The sequence below is a fragment of the Heterodontus francisci genome, chromosome 15 (assembly GCF_036365525.1).
Source record: "Heterodontus francisci isolate sHetFra1 chromosome 15, sHetFra1.hap1, whole genome shotgun sequence".
Lineage (NCBI taxonomy): Eukaryota > Metazoa > Chordata > Chondrichthyes > Heterodontiformes > Heterodontidae > Heterodontus > Heterodontus francisci.
This window is the reverse complement of record NC_090385.1, coordinates 26,891,945-26,911,869: the sequence shown is the minus strand read 5'-3', so window position 1 is coordinate 26,911,869 and position 19,925 is coordinate 26,891,945. Positions and strand designations below refer to the sequence as shown.

The 19,925-nt window shown below is 42.1% G+C and overlaps 1 protein-coding gene across 6 annotated transcripts in view; it reads left to right on the top strand.

Moving 5' to 3' along the window:
- The window catches only part of acsl4a (acyl-CoA synthetase long chain family member 4a), an 88,003-nt gene extending 78,768 nt beyond the window's left edge, over positions 1-9,235 (top strand). For all 6 annotated transcript variants that reach the window (XM_068047294.1, XM_068047291.1, XM_068047289.1 and 3 more), the window contains 3 exons: positions 206-320; positions 2,934-3,091; positions 3,648-9,235. In XM_068047294.1, the coding sequence (XP_067903395.1) occupies positions 206-320; positions 2,934-3,091; positions 3,648-3,805 (431 nt within the window). In that variant the 3' untranslated portion in view covers positions 3,806-9,235. The remainder of the gene's footprint in view (positions 1-205; positions 321-2,933; positions 3,092-3,647) is intronic.
- Positions 9,236-19,925: the final 10,690 nt, after the last annotated feature.

Sequence of the window (19,925 nt, the reverse complement as noted above, 5' to 3'; positions counted from 1 at the left end):
TGCCTGGATTTTGCTCTTGTTCAATTATCATATGAACACCTGGGTGAGATTTCTACCTTTAATCTCTTTTTTTTTTTAGGCTGTGTTTTTTTTAAATTTAGTTTAGTGTTTGGAGCTACAATATTAGTGACTTATCCATCATTCTCTGTCTAGTTTTTCATGAGTCTGAGCTCATTTTGTGGCAATATATCTGTTTGTTCTATAGATCGCAAGAAAGATTTAGTAAAGCTACAAGCTGGAGAATACGTGTCTTTGGGCAAAGTTGAGTCTGCCTTAAAGAGCTGTTCCCTCATTGATAATATTTGTGCATATGCAAACAGGTAAGATCAAATTTCTATCACAATCCCATAATTGCATTCTGCGATGAATTATAAAGTTACAGATGTTTTTCCATTTGTCAGGTGTCCAAAGGTGTTTGGTAATATTTTTTTTGGGAAGCGGGCCAGCTGAAAACTAATGTAATGAATGGGTGTAGATATAAAACCATTTTAATGAGAGCAAGGAATGTGTTAAATGGAACAGTCATAACCCAGATGTCAGATGAATTGAACAGATATTTTGCATCAGTCTTCACTATTGAGGATACAAGTAACATCCCAGTATTAGCTGTAAGTCAGGAAATGGAAGGGAGGGAGGAACTCAAAGTTACAATCACTAGTGGAGTGGTACTGAACAAATTGTTGGAGCTGCGGGCTGACAAGTCCCCGGGTCCTAATGGACTTCATCCTAAGGGATTAAAAGAAGTGGCTAGTGAGATAGTTGATGTGTTAGTTTTAATTTTCCAAAATTCCCTAGATTCGGGCAAGGTTCCATTGGGGAAAATAGTGAATGTAACTCCTTTATTCAAAAAGGGAGGGAGACTGAAAGCAGGAAACTACAGGCCAGTTAGCTTAACATCTGTCTTGGAGAAAATGTTAGAAGTTGGTATAGCAGGGTATTCAGAAAAATTCAAGGTAATAAAGCAGAGTCAACATGGTTTTGTGAAAGGGAAATCATGTTTAACCAATTTATTAGAGTTCTTTGAGGGAGTTACATGTGCTGTGGATAAAGGGGATGTATTGTACTTGCCTTATCAAATGCCTTCTGGAAATCTATCACATCAAAGATTATTGCAAAAAATAAAAGCTCATGGTGTAGGGGCTAGCTAACAGGAAACAGGCATAAATGGGTCATTTTATGGTTGGCAAGATGTAACGAGTGGTGTGCCACAGGGATCATTGCTGGGGCCTCAACTTTTTACAATTTATATAAATGACTTAGATGAAGGGACTGAAGGTCTGATTGCTAAATTTGCTGATGACACCAAGATAGGTAGGAAAGTAACTTGTGAAGAGGACATAAGGGGGCTACAAAGAGATATAGATAGGTTAAGTGAGTAGGCAAAGACCTGGCAAATGGAGTATAATGCGGGAAAGTGTGAAATTGTCCACTTTGGCAGGAAGAATAAAAAAGCATATTATCTAAAGGTGAGAAATTGCAGAGTTCAGATGCAGAGGGATCTGTGTGTCTTAGTGCATGAATCGCAAAAGGTTAGTATGCAAGTACACCACGTAATTAGGAAAGCTAATAGAATGTTGTCACTTATTGCGAGGGGAATTGAATACAAAAGTAGGGAGGTTATGCTTCAGCTATACAGGGCATTGGTGAGACCACATCTGCAGTACTGTGTACAATACTGGTCTTATTTAAGGAAGGATGTAAATGCGTTGTAGGCAGTACAGAGAAAGTTTACTAGACTTATACCTGGAATGGGCGGGCTGTCTTACAGGGAAAGATTGGACAGGCTAGGCTTGTATCAACTGGAATTTAGAGTAAGAGGCGGATTGAAACATACAAGAACCTGAGGGGTCTTGACAGGATGGATGTGGAAAAGCTGTTTGTCCTTGTGGGAGAATCTAGAACTAGGGGTCACTATTTAAAAATAAGGGATCACCCATTTAAGATGGAGATGAGGAGAAATTGTTTCAGTGTCGTGAGTCTTTGGAATTCTCTTCCTCAAAAGGCAGTGGAAGCAGAGTCTTTGAATACTTTTAATGCAGAGGTAGATAGATTCTTGATAAGCAAGGGGGTGAAAGGTTATCGAGGGTAGGTTGAAATGTGGAGTAATTAGTTCATGAACTTATTGAATGGCAGAGCAAGCTCGAGGGGCCGAATGGCCTACTGCTGCTCCTAATTCATATGTTCGTATGTAACCCTGTACTGACCAGGAAAGGAGTTGGGAATTCAGTGTAATGAAAAGGCAAATAATATTGTATGGCAGTGGTTAGAACTCAGTTGGAGCGTTGTGTGCAGTATTGGTCATCGTAATGTAGTACGAAGAATAATGTCCTTGACAGAGTGCAGATTTGGGCAGGAAATATGATACCTAATGAGTGCAAGTCGAAAAGCTTCGACAGCATGTCTCTATTTTCAGCAATACTCAAGTTCTGTACTACTAATTGAATAATTGATGTACATTTCATATAGGAATTAAAAGGTTCCCACTGTCATTTGATTCATCCTTATCCTTGCAATGGTGCAGGGGGCTGGAGTACTAGTATAAGATGCCAGTCACTTACTTGCAAGACATGCATATTGGTCTATGGCTGAACACAGGAAATGAAGAATTTTTGCACACTCTAGTAGCCTACTTTCAGAACAGCATTAGAGGATCATTTATCAACTCAAAACTGAGGAATGATTCGAAGCTCCAGTTGGGGAACGGGGGAAGAAGTATTTAATAATCGTACAAATTTGAATGATCTCAGGATACAAAACAATTATATTCATGTCAATTGGTAGAAATTTTGCAAGTTTTTAGTCTCTGGATGATATTGCAGAAAGCATAATGGAGAAAAAGTGTGTAATTTATGTGTAATAAGCAAATAATCAAATTCTGATTTCTAACACCCCTTGTGGTTGAACCTAAACCCACATTCTTCTTTTCTTCATAGTGAACAATCTTATGTGATTAGTTTTGTGGTACCCAATCAGAAGAAACTGACTGCTCTTGCGGAACAGAAACAAGTTCAGGGAACTTGGGAGGAAATTTGTAATGATAGCAAGATGGAAGCTGAGGTGCTGCGGGAGATCAAAGAAGCATCAGCATCCAGTGAGTATAGCTGACCGGCCTCTACTTAGTACAGCTGACCGATCAGGCTTAAAAATGGAACATCTATATGTGTATTTTAATTTATTTTTAATTGGAATATATGATCAGTGCTGAAATATAGACAACGGTGGAAAAACTAGGAGAAATATTTGTTCACTCTTTAAAATACATATGACAGTCGAAATGACTCCTAACTTACATTGAATACCATTTTCTTCAAACTACTGGGGTGTTACATCTCCAAATTAAGCTGCAGAACAAAATGCTTGGTGACCTCTTGGCACAGTAGGTTGTTGTGTTTAGTGTGCTGCCATGAAGCTGAAAGCAGGAAAGGCAGGGATTGCATACATGTCTTCTAATGTTCCTGATTCTCCCGAGTCATTTCAAAAAGACTTGAGAAGGGAAGAGGCTGGGTTGTAACGGCCCCTTTCCTCTAGGGTAGAAAATACCTGAGCAAGTTTGAGATATGCTTGTTATGGGGAGAACCTAATGGAGAGAGGCAATTTTTAAAAACCTGTAGACCTTCTATAGTATAAGCGCATTTTTTTTTTGACAGGTAAATTAGAGAAGTTTGAAGTTCCCGTGAAGGTGCGTTTGAGCCCAGAGCCATGGACTCCAGAGACTGGTTTGGTAACGGACGCCTTCAAGCTGAAACGGAAAGAAATAAAGAACCACTACCTCAATGACATTGAGAGGATGTATGGGGGGAAGTAGACCCTTCAATGCCCTGGATGATATTTTTCTGGTGTCTGCAAAGAAGCAGTGCATCTGTGTATCAAATTGACAGTGAATGAATGATTGATTCATTTTAAACTTAAATTAATGAAGCAAAAGGTCAGTGTTCTACCCAATGGTTATTCTCCAATGTATTCACTCTTAATTTAACTTTTTAAAAAAAAATTGGAAATTTTCTTGAAGGTATGCAAGGTTGCACCATGTATCTGCTGCCTTCTAATGACCATTGTCCTTTTTGCATGTTGGTTTTTGGACTCTGTTTCCATAGTGTGTTTTGTTTTTCTTTGTGAGGACCACCGGCTGATTATACAGGAAGTGCTGGGGAGCAAGAACTAAATTTATTAATGTAAATGAGCTTAAAAAATTCAACATTTTTTTTTTCTTATATTCTGAAAGGAAAAAAAAAGTTTTCCTTTGCATCTTGATCCACCCAATTCCCCAATCAGATGGTGGCACCAGTTTTTGATGTGATGTTTGCACTATAACTATTTCAAGTTCATATAGAAAATTGCTGAAAATATTTTGGTTCTTAAAAATGCATAGAACATTTGTTCCTATTTGCACCAATCAGCTTTGTTTAAATGTCATAATCACAGATGGATATTTGTTTTTTAAATGTGAACCTGCTGAAAATTGTTATATAAAAATGGACAACTTTAATTGTCCTCATCGTGATAAATAATGGTTATGTCGTTGTCAATACCACAAGAAGAAAATGCTCACTAGCCTTTCTCCTGGAGAGATGCATTTGGCAAATTGCGTCCAACCAACTATGGTATCTGCTTGACTTGTAGCACAACAATCTTTCTGGTCTTCGGAAGACCCTGTGATGGATGTTTCTGAACAATGGTGATCATAACTACTTGAATACATAAGTAACCTAGCCACTAAGTGTTGGAGTGAGTTATAGCCTGTAGTAGTCTCTTGAGTTCAGTGCATTGGCAAAAGCCCCAAATTTGTTTAAAGGTGTCACTTGAGCCCCTCAATTATCCATTTTGTAAATCAGCTTTGAACCAACTTGTCACCAAGTGATCCTCTTTTTAAAAACAATCTGTAGGTAATCCCCCACTTAAAAAATGAGGGGGTTAGTGGAATTTGATCTGGTGGCTAGGGGGTGAACAGATACTAAGAACACCTCTGGGTTTTAAAGGAAAATAATTGGGGCTTCTGCTTTTGATCATACTGAAGAGACTCCTATAGACAGTACACTTGTGTGGATGTTCAGTGTAGACAGAATTTGACTTGGCCATAATGATCGTGTGCACAGATATTAACAGCTTGTCTGGGCTATCGCTTAAGATCACTTGAGAGACATACTGGAGAGCAACTGATGCCTGTGCAGCATCATGCAAGTCGGAGTCAGCACCTTGAGGAGGGAGGACAAGTACCTGTTTGTAAGATAGTTAGACTATTTAATTGTCCATTTCGAGCAGCCTTGCTGTAGTAAACAACTCTTCATAATATCCATGGGGTAAACACTTTGGTTGTCAAAGTAAATCTTCACTCTTGCATCTGGCTGGGTTCCCTGAATCTAAAATGTTTTGGCAGCTATGTACTTCCCTGCCCTACTGTGAATTTTGCCTTTTCTGTTCCTACCCATGTGGAAGCCTATAATTAGAGAATTTTGCTACTCCATCCCTCCAAACAAACTTGAGACTATTAACAGATCATTAATGAGGAGTGTTGTGTTAGTTTGGGTGGCACACTCGATAATTCTATGAAATGAAAATCTTGACACAAAAACTGCTGGTTTTCCAATATTTGAATAGAAAAAAGGATGTGCATATGGGTCTGGGGGAAAGGGGGAGAAAACACGCATCCAAACTTGCCTGTTAGCTATATGTGTCATCTTGTCATTGGTGCATGTAAAAGCTGTGCATTTTACACCTGTATGATCTGCCCTCGCTACTGAAACAGTACCTGGCACTATCTAGTTTTGTACTAAATTAGTTTGCAGCCTCATTCCTCTATATAGCTTTTCTGTTTCAGTATGGATTAAAGCTATTTCACTGATTGGAAATGTTCATTGAAGCTGTGACAGGAGCAGCTGATGCTAAAAAATGGCAATGTATTTAATATCCAATTAATAGTTGCTATTGAGTCATTTGTGTGAAGAGCCCTCATCAGATTTTAAGCACTGTAATCCTAATTGTCTTTTTTCCCCACTTTGTTAAACTCCGCTCAGGCTTTGTGCCCATTAAAGACCTTTTCCTTAACTCAGTTTAAGACCGTTTGGTGCATCAGTGAACATGCCCCCTTACGAAAACAAGAACAGGTAGCTGATCTAAAATGGAGTTAAATTTAAGTACTGTACACTTTTAATGCCAGATTTGGAATGCAACTGGTCAGGGACTAAGACCAACAATTGTATCATTTTAAATTGGTGTTTTTATATATCTAGATACAAAATATTTCAGGGTGTGACTTTCTGAAAGCAGGCTCTTTAGAGCATCATTCAAAGCATCAATACAGTTTATATCAAAAATGCTTATGTGGGAGAATTGCTTTTATGTGAGACTGTAACCTCCTGTACTTAACTGTACAGTCTTATATATATTTAATGTGTAAATCAGACAAGTAAAGATACAATTTCGTGTGGCGTTGTGAATGTTTTGAGGTTTCTCATTTTTAAACTGCTCGGTCTTAGTGGAGCAGCAGGATACAGTAATTTGTGTTGCATTTCCAAATGGACCCTTATGTTACATAAGTCCCTTAATGCCGGTTTTCACAACATTCTTAGCAGATAAGGCACATTAGGTGATCCTGATGGGTTGATAGATAAAAGCCCCTGCCTGGTGTAGTACTAAGCTTCACACATCAGGAGCCTCCCAGGTTTTGTTGCCTAAACTCTGCTGGTGTTGCCTGGAGTGTGGGTTAAACTCTACAATTGACCACGTTTGGGTTATAAAGCAAAAAAAAATCAGCCAGGTTTCCTGCTCTTGATATGTTATTCAGCGGTGTGTCCCTGTCTCTGTGTGTGTCCCTGTCTCTGTGTGTGTCCCTGTCTCTGTGTGTGTCCCTGTCTCTGTGTGTGTCCCTGTCTCTGTGTGTGTCCCTGTCTCTGTGTGTGTCCCTGTCTCTGTGTGTGTGTGTGTCCCTGTCTCTGTGTGTGTGTGTGTCCCTGTCTCTGTGTGTGTGTGTGTCCCTGTCTCTGTGTGTGTGTGTGTCCCTGTCTCTGTGTGTGTGTGTGTCCCTGTCTCTGTGTGTGTGTGTGTCCCTGTCTCTGTGTGTGTGTGTCCCTGTCTCTGTGTGTGTGTGTCCCTGTCTCTGTGTGTGTGTGTCCCTGTCTCTGTGTGTGTGTGTCCCTGTCTCTGTGTGTGTGTGTCCCTGTCTCTGTGTGTGTGTGTCCCTGTCTCTGTGTGTGTGTGTGTCCCTGTCTCTGTGTGTGTGTGTGTCCCTGTCTCTGTGTGTGTGTGTGTCCCTGTCTCTGTGTGTGTGTGTGTCCCTGTCTCTGTGTGTGTGTGTGTCCCTGTCTCTGTGTGTGTGTGTGTCCCTGTCTCTGTGTGTGTGTGTGTCCCTGTCTCTGTGTGTGTGTGTCCCTGTCTCTGTGTGTGTGTGTCCCTGTCTCTGTGTGTGTGTGTCCCTGTCTCTGTGTGTGTGTGTCCCTGTCTCTGTGTGTGTGTGTGTCCCTGTCTCTGTGTGTGTGTGTGTCCCTGTCTCTGTGTGTGTGTGTGTCCCTGTCTGTGTGTGTGTGTGTGTCCCTGTCTGTGTGTGTGTGTGTGTCCCTGTCTGTGTGTGTGTGTGTGTCCCTGTCTCTGTGTGTGTGTGTGTGTGTGTGTGTGTCTGTCTCTGTGTGTGTGTGTGTGTGTGTCTGTCTCTGTGTGTGTGTGTGTGTGTGTCTGTCTCTGTGTGTGTGTGTCCCTGTCTCTGTGTGTGTGTGTCTGTCTCTCTGTGTGTGTGTGTGTGTGTGTGTGTGTCTGTCTCTGTGTGTGTGTGTCCCTGTCTCTGTGTGTGTGTGTGTGTGTGTGTGTGTCTGTCTCTGTGTGTGTGTGTGTGTGTGTGTGTGTGTGTCTGTCTCTGTGTGTGTGTGTGTGTGTGTGTGTCTGTCTCTGTGTGTGTGTGTGTGTGTGTGTCTGTCTCTGTGTGTGTGTGTGTGTCCCTCCCCCTCCCTGTGTTGGGCAGGGCAGGAGCAAACTTTAATTCAGCTGTGATATTATCCTCAACAGTTGAATTAACTACTGGCTCTCACTGTCAAGGGTCACATGAAGAATGGCCATTTGAGTGAGCATAGTGTTGCTAACACCCATGGCACCATACCCCAGCTTGCATCAGTGCCTTTAGGAGAGGAAATAGGAGGATGCGAAAGTTGACAAATACACCAACGATGTGCTGAAATAATATTCTATAGGTTGCAAGATATGGGATCCATTAAGCAATCTGTTATCCAGCACTCCATCTACTGGCAAGTCACTGTAATTTCCTTGGGTTTCTAGAAGACATTTTTTAAATATCGGGATGAAAAGCCATCTTCTGTTTTGAACATTGCATCTATGTTTTAGAGTGTGCATGCCATTTGTAGCACCAGTGATTTCAAATAATGGGCACTGCCACCTCAAATTAAAAACTACTTCAAATATCTTTACTCTTCGTCTACCCTTGAATTAAACTCTTCATTCATCAACGGTTCGGTGGGGTGGTGGGTGTGAAATTCAAAGGAATTTCAATCCTTCACTTACCTAGCTAACATTGGTTTTTACAGTGACCATTTATTTAAATAGCGCATCTCCTCTCCACATGTCACTGAGCTGATACCTCAGGCAATTTCCTCCACCTCGGGCTTCCAAACATTACCTGTGTGGTTGTGATGCAGGGAGGGGCTTCTTGGAAGAATTTTGTTTGAAACAACTGATTGTAACACCCATGACTAAAAATATTCAGACCTGTATCTACTTGAGGGGAGAAAAAGTTACAGAAACACATTGTAGATGGGACCGATTCCTTTTCATTGTGGATACTCTGGTATCTGGACTAAAATGCAATCAATGGAAAGAGGCAGAGTATTTCAGCACTGTTGCCAAAGATTTGAGGGTTCAGAAATCGCCTTTGTTCCATCTGTAACTCAATCAAAGTCAATACTATGCCAGAATCCTTGTATCCATTGAAATGGTTTCCCATTACTGTTTGTTAGCAAAATGCAGTTGTCTTTGGACAGGTTTTAAAACCTACTGCTCAATATTGATGTCCTATTTTTAATATGTTTGCTATTGAATCTTTGTATGAAAACATCTGTTACAGACACAAACTAGGATAATTATCATTCAAGTATTTCAATTGCTGATGGCCATTTTCCTTTTTATTTAAACCTGCATTATGGCAGCCAAATATGTATAAATGTTCCTGTGGAATTAAAGGATGTGAACCTTATTCACCTCATGGATATGTGTAAATAAAACCAGTTTCTCAGCACAATCACTGGCAGTTGCTGTTTTCATTTTATTCAGAGGTTCTAGTTGAAAGTACTCCGTGTACTCATTGTGGGAATCTCCTTACACTGGAGGTTCTCCATCAGTGGCAATGATGGGAAAGATGGTGTGTTACTGACCGGAAGGTTCGGTGCCTGATCTGTATAGAGTTATCTGATCGTAACTGGAGTCAATTGGCTTAAGGTTATGGAGAGGAGGGGGTGGGTGTATGTTACCCACCAATTTGCTTCTGGTTGCTGCCTGCTGGAACATCAGGTTAGAAGAGGATTCAGCTTCGTCTTCTCAGGCTGTGGGCATTCCTGGGGTGGGTTCCTGCTCTTGAAGGTGTCTTTTGTAACAATTAATTGACTTGCTAGACAACGTCAGGGGGTATTGAGAATCAACCACATAATGTGGGACTGGGGTCAGGTGTAAGCCAAACTAGGTAGAAATGGCAGGTTCTTGCCCTGAAGGACATTAGTAAACCAGTTACTTATATGTAACAATAGGATCAATACAGGAAATAGTTTCTGTAATTTAGTTACTCCAGAACAAGGGAGCATAGTAAAATTAGAGCTGGCCTATTTAAGAGTGAAATCATAGGGTAGTGGAAATTTGGAGCTCTATCCCCCTGGATGCTAAGTCAAGTAAAATTTAAGACCATGGTTAGTTTTTTTTAGGCAATGGTATTGAGGGATATGGAGCAAAGGCAGGTGAATGAAGTTGTGGTACAGATCAGCCATGATCTAATTGGCAAAACTGGCTCATCCAGCACTTGGCCCGTAGCCTTGTATGCTGTGGCATTTCAATTTCTCATCTAAATAATAAAATGTTGAGGGTTCCTGCCTCTATCACCCCTTCAGGCAGTGTGTCCAGATTCCAACCACCCTCTGAGTGAATTTTGTTTTTCCTCAAATCCCCTCTAAACTCCCTGCCCCTTACCTTAAATCTATGTCCCCTGATTATTGACCCCTCCACTAAGGGAAAAACTTTCTTCCTATCTATCCTATCAATGCCCTTCATAATTTTGTATACCTCAATCAGGTCCCCCCTCCGCCTTATCTGCTCTAAGGAAAACAACCCTAGTCTATCCGCTCTCTCTTCATAGCTGAAATGCTCCAGCCCAGGCAAGAGCCTGGTGAATCTTCTCTGCACCCTCTCCAAAGCAATCACATCCTTCCTATATTTTGGTGCCCACAACAGTACAGTATGCCAGCTGTGGCCTAGCTAGCGTTTTTATACAACTCCATCATAACCTCCCTCCTCTTATATTCTATGTCTCGGCTAATAAAGGCAAGTATCCCATATGCCTTCCTAAACACCTTATCTACCCGTGCTGTTGCCTTCAGTGATCTATGGACAAGTACACCAAGGTCCCTCTGACCCTCTCTACTTCTTAGGGTCCTACCATCCATTGTATATTCCCTTGCCTTGTTAGTCCTTCCAAAATGCATCACCTCACACACTTCTCGGGATTAAATTCTATTTTTCACGGCTCCACCCATCTCTCCAGCCCATCTACAATGTCCTGTAACCTAAGGCTTTCCTCCTCACTGAACGACGACACCAATTGTGTCATCCGCAAACTTACTGATTAATGATTTAGACATGACTATCGGAGGCATAATGTACACTGCAAACAGCAAGGGTCCCAGCTATGGTCAGATTTTCTAATGTTAGCCCACAAATTGTAGCTTTATTTACTTCATTTTCACAACTTGCCATGGTGGGATTTAAATTCATGCTTTCTAGTCCAGTATCCTACCATGCTCTGTGCTGTAGTGATGGCCATGGTTGACTCGGCTGCCAACACCCATTGTCTAAGCTCATACACAAAGATTGGCAAGCTGCTGAAGGAGGCAGAGTACCCATTTCTTTTCTATATGAAGGTGGCCTTTATACTCCAAGCCCCTTTTATTTTTGTCAAGGGGGCCTTTATCCCTCAGGCCCCCTTTATATACATTTTATATAAATAACTTTATTAAAAACAGATAAATAAAACAGAACTCAAATTAAAATGCAATTCTCTGTTTCGATCATGCACTCCAGCCCCTGTGGTCCCCACTGGTCGCAGAAGGGCCGAGTACCCATAGAACTGTGGCCCAGCAGAGGTCATCAGCATTTTCAGGAGAGGAAGAAATAAATTTAAGGAAGAGTCAAAATTGTAATCTCTCTGTAGTTCAAAATTCTATATTGTTCTGCTCTACATTGATGGGAATATTTTAATGTGTCTTACTCTAACTTCATCCGTGTCCACTTGTTCATTTTCTCTCTTCCTGTGTGCAGTACTTTAGACTTACCTCTGCTAAATTTCAGCTGACATTGTACTGCACACCTACAGCAATATCTGGTAGAAATATGTAATTTATGAACTATTTTCTCTTATTCCACTGTTGCTCCTAGTTTGGTATCAACAAATGTGACCGATTTTGTATTGGGTCCAAATCACTGATACAAATTAGAAACCATTGCGAGCACAGCATTTATTTTTGGTGCATTCAGCTTAGTTCATTCTCCCCCTGTCCCAGCATAACTCCTCTGAGATATCTTCAGGTGGTTAGTCAGGCAGAATCTTCCCCTTTCTGAATCCATATTGAGTGTTGTAAAGTTTGTGCTTTTGCAAATATCTCCCTACATATACCTTTCAGACCCAAACAACTTCAACCATTGTAGTACTGTTGGTGATTCATTGGAATATCATTTTATAATTCAACTAGGTTGTGCATCTGCAATAGTAAATAATTAGGAAATAATGAGGTGGTAGTGTCTAAACGTTTGTTCTATTTAGACCTTTTCCTATTACAAAGATTATTAAAATCCTTCCCAGTAGTTTCTTTCTATAAAATCATATTAAAATGTTTCTTTTAATTTTGAGTGTTTAAAATAAAGCTATGGCATTTTGTTCTGTCGTCTCATTGCTATAAATCTAGATGCATTTACCTGTTGAGTTACAATATATTTTAAGCTACTGACAATTGGCTAAATGGTTGATTAATTCCTTAAATGTGCCTAAAATTAGCATCCCCTGTGATCCCAATACTCCATAATCCATATAACTGTTGCTAAATCTAAGGACAGCCAATTCTATTGAGCTGATGTTTCCAGGCTTGATGGGTGTTTGCATTCGGCCATCTGCTGACTCTCCAGTACTGGTCTCAATTCACATGGCTTATCCACAATTACATTGTCCAATAAAAAGAGTGAGTGAGAAAACCAAATTGAGTTTTTTTTTTGTTGCGATAGCTGCTACTATGGCTGAGGCACCAACTGACAGATCACTATCCCTGCTGCTCTAATCATGTATTTAACCTATGACATAATTATATTTAGTTGCCTTGGAACCGACTTTACAAACAAAAGATTTGGCTGCATAACTTCCAGCATCTGTTGTCCTCCCATGAGAAACCACATGAGTTCATTTAACCATTGACTTGTACTGCATCTACAATCAGCAAAGATCTTGTAACCAGCTATGTCTTATGCCATAGGGCACAATTATCTTACACCCTGGGCAATGGGCTGGGGGTGGGTGGGGTGGCAAATTGGTGGGGGGACTGCATTGGTATGGAAGCCCGAGTGTTCATGCTCTGGTGTATTTTGCTGGAGGCAGTCGGGTTGGCGGGTGGAGACTGTGCTTCTTGGTGGGCAGGCAATTGAGCCTGTTAGTTACCAGATATTTTCCAGAGGATTTGCAATCCTACCAAGGGTGCACGTGAAGAATGGAGCTTCAGAGCCTCGTCATCTATAAGGATGTGAGAGCTCAGCAGCAGGTCAGTGTTGGCAGCCATTGTGTGCAACAGTAGTTCACTGCAGGGAGGCTGAGCGTGAATAAATCATGGGAGTGACAGGTTGGAGGCTGGGCAAACTTGGTGAGCACACCAAAGGCATACACAGTTTGAGTGTTCTCTCAAAGGTGTAACTTTGTATATGAGTAAGAGGAGTGAGAGGCCTTGAGCAGTGAGCGCTGCAAGTGACAATGGGTCTCATGCACTCTGGTTTTGGGACTTCCAGAAAGGAGGAGCATGAGGGAGTGAGAGGTGCAGACGCAGGAGGATAACGAGGGTGGAATGGTGTGCGGAGGAGGAGGGTGTAGAGGGACATGCAACCAGCCTTGTGTGCAGAAGACGCTACCAACCAGAGGAGATTTATCAATAGAGGCTCTATTTCCCGCAGTTGTTGGAGCATCACTGTGCCTGTCCAGGGAGTTGGTCATTGAGCTGTATGCAATGATGGAGGAGGATCTGAGCCTAGTGGGAAGTGGTGGGCATCCATTGCCTGTGGCAGTGAAGAGCATTGCAGGGATCCTCTGAATATATCTGTGGGCTTTCCCAGTCTTCGGTTTGTCACTGCATCAAGGTGATCACGAATACCATGTTCAAGAGGGCTGGCCAATATATGTTGATTCACACCAATCCAACCACTCGGGCAGAGAGGGCTGTCGAATTCAGGGCCATCGCTGGATTCCCTCAATGCCAGGTATAATTGTCTACATGTATGTGGCCATCAACAGGAAGGGCTTCCACTCACTCAATGTACAACTGATTTGTGACCATCGCAAACTGTTCCTGCAGGTCTCTGCAAGGTTCCTGGGCAGCTGCCATGACAGTTTCATACTAAGGCAGTCCCAGGTGCCCAAGCTTTTCAGGCAGCCTGCGCTCCTTTGAGGAAGGATATTGAAGACACAGCTCCTTGTGCTTGTGCAGAACCCCAGTACAGATGTAGAGGAAACCTACAACAGCAGCAGTGCAACAACAACAGCAACCGTTGAGCAGGCCAGTGGACTTCTGAAAAAGAGGTTCCGATGTCTCGATCAATCTGGTGGAGGCCTTCAATATGATTCAGCAAGGATCTCGCATATCATTGTGGTGTGCTGTGCTCTGCATAACCTGGCACAAGAGAGGGGAGAACCTTTGGAGAGTAAGGGCTTCCAAGAGCGTGATGCCACCTCCTGCAAGCAGTAAGATTTAGAGGGGGCTGCAGACCAGGTGGACAATGGCAATGCACCTGAGGGACCGCAGGCAAGGTGCAATGATATATGTGCCTGGAAGGTTCCTGTGACACTAATACAAACACGTTTCTCATGTTCCTTCCTTAGATGCCCATTTAAAAAAAAATTAAACTTTTCCCTTCCTATACCCCTGTTGGTCTTTTCCTGAATGCCCTTAAGATCTCATTGGGCCCATCATGACATCAGGCCAAGGCATGGATAATGCACTGACCTCATGCGGTCCAGTTCACATTCATCTTGAGCACTTCTGCTGTTAAGGACCCAATACTGAGGATATCAGTGCAGGAATCATTTTGTGGTGCAACAGATTTGCACTTCATTTCACACATTTAGGCAATGATATGACATAAAACAGTAAACAACAATCCTGTGATACCCAAGTGCAGCCAGGTGATTTACATGTGCACTTGTGGCTGCTCTGACGTTGTGTTCCCCCTGTGCAAGCAGCTGAGGTGGAAGCAGGCTGCTTACCTTTCTGTTCATAAGTGCAAAATACCGCAGATGCTGGAGTTCTGAAATGAGAACAGAAAGTGACGGAAATACTCAGCAGGTCTGGCAGCATCTGTGTAGGTAGAAACAGAGTTACTGCTTCAGGTCTGTGACCTTTCATCAGAACTGGCAAAAGTTAGAAATGTAACAGTCTTTGAGCAAGTGAAAAGTGGGGGGGGGGAAAAGGGGAAGAAGAACAAAAGGGAAGGTCCTCCGACTGGGGGGTGGCCACAATTGCCAATGTCTCGGTCAGCTGCTTGGATGCATCTGTTCCATGCTCACCAGCTCGTGGCACCATTCCTAAACATGATCAAATGCCCACCAACATGACAGTGTCTCAATGCGCGGAGTATTCACAATAAGGTAGGCGAATTAACTGCACAAATAGATGTAAATGGATACGATATGACCAAGGATGGGAACTGAACATCCAAAGGTATTCAATATTTAGGAAGGACAGGCAAAAAGGGAAAGGAGGTGGAGTAGCATTGTTAGTAAAGAAGGAAATCAATACAATAGTGAGGAAGGATATTAGCTCAGAGAATCCTGATGTGGAATCTGTATGGGTGGAGCTAAAAAACAACAATGGGCAGAAAATGTTGGTAGGGGTTGTATATAGACCTCCAAACAGCAGAGGTGATGTAGAGGATGGCATTAAACAGGAAATTAGAGACGCATGCAATAAGGGTGCAACTGTAATTGTGAGTGACTCTCATTGACATATAGATTGGGCAAACCAAATTAGCAATAATACTGCAGTGGAGGAATTCCTGGAGTGCATACATGATGGTTTTTTGGACCAATTCGTTGAGGAACCAACCAGAGAGCAGGCCATCCTAGACTGGGTATTGTGTAATGAGAAAGGATAGTTAACAATCTTGTTGTGCGGGGTCCCTTGGGGAAGAGCGACCTTAATATGACAGAATTCTTCATTAAGATGGAGAGTGAGTTGATTCCAAGACTAAGGTCCTGAATCGAAATAAAGGAAACTATGAAAGTACGAGGCGCGAGTTGGCTATGATAGATTGGGGAACGTTACTTAAAGGGTTGCCAGTGGATAGGCAACAGCTAGCATTTAAAGAGTGCATGGATGAATTACAACAATTGTTCATTCCTGTCTAGTGCAAAAATAAAACAGGAAGGGTGACTCAACCGTGGCTTACAAAAGAAATTAGGGATATCATTAGATCCAAGGAGGAGAAATATAAAATGGCCAGAACAAGCAGCAAACCTGAGGATTGGGAGCAATTTAGAATTCAGCAAAGGAGGAGAAAGGGATTGATTAAGAAGGGGAAAATAGAATATGAGAGTAAGCTTGCAGAGAACATAAAAACTGACTGTAAAAGCTTCTATAGATATGTGAAGAGAAAAAGATTAGTGAAGACAAATGTGGGTCCCTACAGTCAGAAATGGGGGAATTTATAATGGGGAATAAAGAAATGGCAGACCAATTAAATACATACTTTGGTTCTGTCTTCACAAAGGAGGACACAAATTACCTCCCAGAAATGTTGGGGAACATAGGGTCTAGTGAGAAGGAGGTACTGTATGAAATCAGTATTAGTAGGGAAATGGTGTTAGGGAAATTGAGGGGATTGAAGGCCGATAAATCCCCCGGGCCTGATAATCTACATCCCAGAGTACTTAAGGAAGTGGCCCTAGAAATAGTAGATGCATTGCTGGTCATTTTTCAAAATTCTATAGACTCTGGAACAGTTCCAATGGATTGGAGGGTAGCTAATGTAACCCGACTATTTATAAAAGGTGGTAGAGAGAAAACAGGGAATTATAGACCAGTTAGCCTGACATCAGTAGTGGGGAAAATGCTAGAGTCCATTATAAAAGATGTAATAGCAGAGCACTTGAAAACAATGACAGGATCGGACAGTCAACATGGATTTACGAAAGGGAAATCATGCTTGATAAATCTACTGGAATTCTTTGAGGATGTAACTAGTAGAACAGAAAAGGGAAAACCAGTGGATGTGGTGTATTTGGACTTTCAGAAGGTTTTCTATAAGGTCCCACATAAGAGATTAGCATGCAAAATTAAAGCACATGGGATTGGGGGTAAGGTACTGACATAGATAGAAAACTGGTTGGCAGACAGGAAACAAACATTCGGAATAAACGGGTCTTTTTCCGAGTGGCAGAGTGGGGTACCACAGGGATCAGTGCTAGGACCCCAGCTATTCACAATATATATTAATGATATAGATGAGGGAATTAAATGTAATATATCCAAATTTGCAGATGACACAAAGCTGGGTGGGAGTGTGAGCTGTGAGGAGGATGCAGAGAAGCTCCAGTGTGATTTGGACAAGTTGAGTGAGTGGGCAAATACATGGCAGATGCAGCATAATGTGGATAAATGTGAGGTTATCCACTTTGGTGGCAAAAATGGGAAGGCAGATTATTATCTGAACAGTGATAGATTGGGAAAAGGGGAGGTGCAGTGAGACCTGGGTGTCCTTGTGCACCAGTCACTGACAGTAAGTATGCAGGTGCAGCAGGCAGTTAAGAAAGCAAATGGTATGTTGGCCGTCATAGTGAGAGGATTCGAGTACAGGAACGGATGTCTTGCTGCAATTATACAGGGCCTTGATGAGACCACATCTGGAGTATTGTGTGCAGTTTTGGTCTCCTTATCTGAGGAAGGATGTTCTTGCTATGGAGGGATTGTAGCGAAGGTTCACCAGACTGATTCCTGGGATGGCAGGACTGACGTATGAAGAGAGATTGGGTCGATTAGGCTTGTATTCGCTAGAGTTTAGAAGAATGAGAGGGGATCTCATAGAAACCTACAAAATTCTAACAGGTCTGGACAGACTAGATGCAGGAAGAATGTTCCTGATAGCTGGGGAGTCCAGGACCAGAGGTCATAGTCTAAGGATAACGAGTAAGCCATTTAGGACTGAGATGAGGAGGGATTTCTTCACCCAGAGAGTGGTGAACCTGTGGAATTCTCTACCACAGAAAGCCGTTGAGGCCAAATCATTAAATATATTCAAGAAAGAGTTAGATATCGTTCTTAGGGCTAAAGGGATCAAGGGATACGGGGAGAAAGTGGGAACAGGGTACTGAGTTTGGATGATCAGCTATGAACGTATTGAATGGTGGTGCAGGCTCAAAGGGCCGAATGGCCTATTCCTGCTCCTATTTTCTATATTTCTATCTGCACAGGTGGGCTGGTGGGACCGCAATTTAAATATGTTTTTAAAATTTAAATAAGTGAATTTAAATAGTCAGACACTAGAGGGTTTTAAAATTGATAAAGAGGAAGTACTAGATAGGCTGTCTGAACTTAAAGTGGATAAAGCACCAGAGCCAGATGAGATGCATCCAAGGATACTGAGGGAAGTGAGGGTAGAAATCGCAGAGACACTGGCCATAATTTTTCAGTCTTCCTTAGACTCAGGGGTTGTGCCAGAGGACTGGAGAATTGCAAACATTACACCCTTGTTCAAAAAAGGGTGCAAAGATAAGCCTGGCAGTTACAGGCCATTCAGTTTAACTTCGGTGTTGGGAAAACTTCTGGAAAAAATAATTCTGGGCAAAATCAATAGTCACATGAACAAATGCAAGTTAATTAAGGAAAGCTAGCATGGATTTCTTAAGGGAAAATCATGTTTAATGAACTTTGCTGGAGTTTTTTGAGGAGGTAACAGAGAGGTTTGATGAGGGCAATGCTGTTGATGTGGTGTACATGGACTTTCAAAAGATATTTGATACAGTGTCACACAACAGACTTGTGAGCAAACTTGTAGCTCATGGAATAAAAGGGATGGTAACAACATGGATACAAAAATGGCTGAGTGACAGGAAACAAAGAGTAGTGGTTAATAGATGTTTATCGGGCTGGAGGAAGGTTTGTAGTGGAGTTCCCCAGGGATCAGTGTTGGGACCCTTGCTTTTCCTGATATATATTAATGACTTAGACCTTGCACAAGGGCACAATTTCAAAGTTTGCAGATGATACGAAACTCGGAAGCAATGTGAACTGTGAGGGGGATAGTGTAGAACTTCAAAAGGACATGGACAAGTTGGTGGAATGGGCAGACAGGTGGCAGATGAAGTTCAATGCAGAGAAATGTGAGGTGATTCATTTTGAGAGGAAAAACATGGAGAGACAATAAAGAATAAAGGACACAATTCTGAAGGGGGTGCAGGAGCAGAGGGACCTAGGTATATGTGCATAAGTCATTGAAGTTAGCAGGACAGGTTGAGAGAGCCGTTAATAAAGCATACAGTATCCTGGGCTGTACTAGTTGAGGCACAGAGTACAAGAGAAAAGAAGTTATGTTGAACTTGTATATGAGACTAGTTCGGCCTCAGCTGGAGTATTGTGTCCAGTTCTGGGCACCGCACTTGAGAAAAAACATGAGAGCATTGGAGAGAGTACAGAAGAGATTCACGAGAATGGTTCCAGGGATGAGGAATTTCAGTTATGAAGATAGATTGGAGATGTTAGGACTGTTTTCCTTGGAGAAGAGAAGGCTGAGAGGTGATTTGATAGAGGTATTCAAAATCATGAGGGGTCTGGATAGACAGAAACTGTTCCCACTCGTGAAAGGATCGAGAAGGAGAGGGCACAGATTTAAAGTATTTGGTAAGGGAAGCAAAAGTGACATGAAAAACTTTTCCATGCAGTGAGTGGTTAAGGTCTGGAATGCGCTGCCTGAGAAAGTGGTTGAGGCAGGTTCAATTGAAGCATTCAAAAGAGAATTAGACAGTTATATGAAAAAGAAGAAGGTGCAGGGTTATGGGGAGCAGGCAGGGGAATGGAACTGAGGGAATTGCTCTTTCAGAGAGCCCGTGCAGACATGATGGGCCAAATGGCCTCCTTTTGCGCTGTAACAATTCTGTAATTCTGTCGCTTCCTGATGCCTTGCCGTGATCTTCAGCCCGGTGGCTGGCACTCCCGCACCTTTGGATCCTCGTCCAGGGAAATGAGGTGGACCACTTGTGGGTGGTGCGGGGGTGGGGGGAATCAGGGTCAAATTAGCGTCTTGGGTATAGGGATGGTGGGAAGGGTTGTAGATGAAAGTTTGTGCAGTTTGCCAGGGAAAGGTCAGATGGTAAAGGTAAGTGTTTTGGGGCGAAGGGCAAATAATTTCATTGTTATTGGGGGGTGGGAGAGGGGCAAAAGAGATGTATTTATTTTAATTCCATTTCCCTTTAAATATTTAAATTTCCCGCG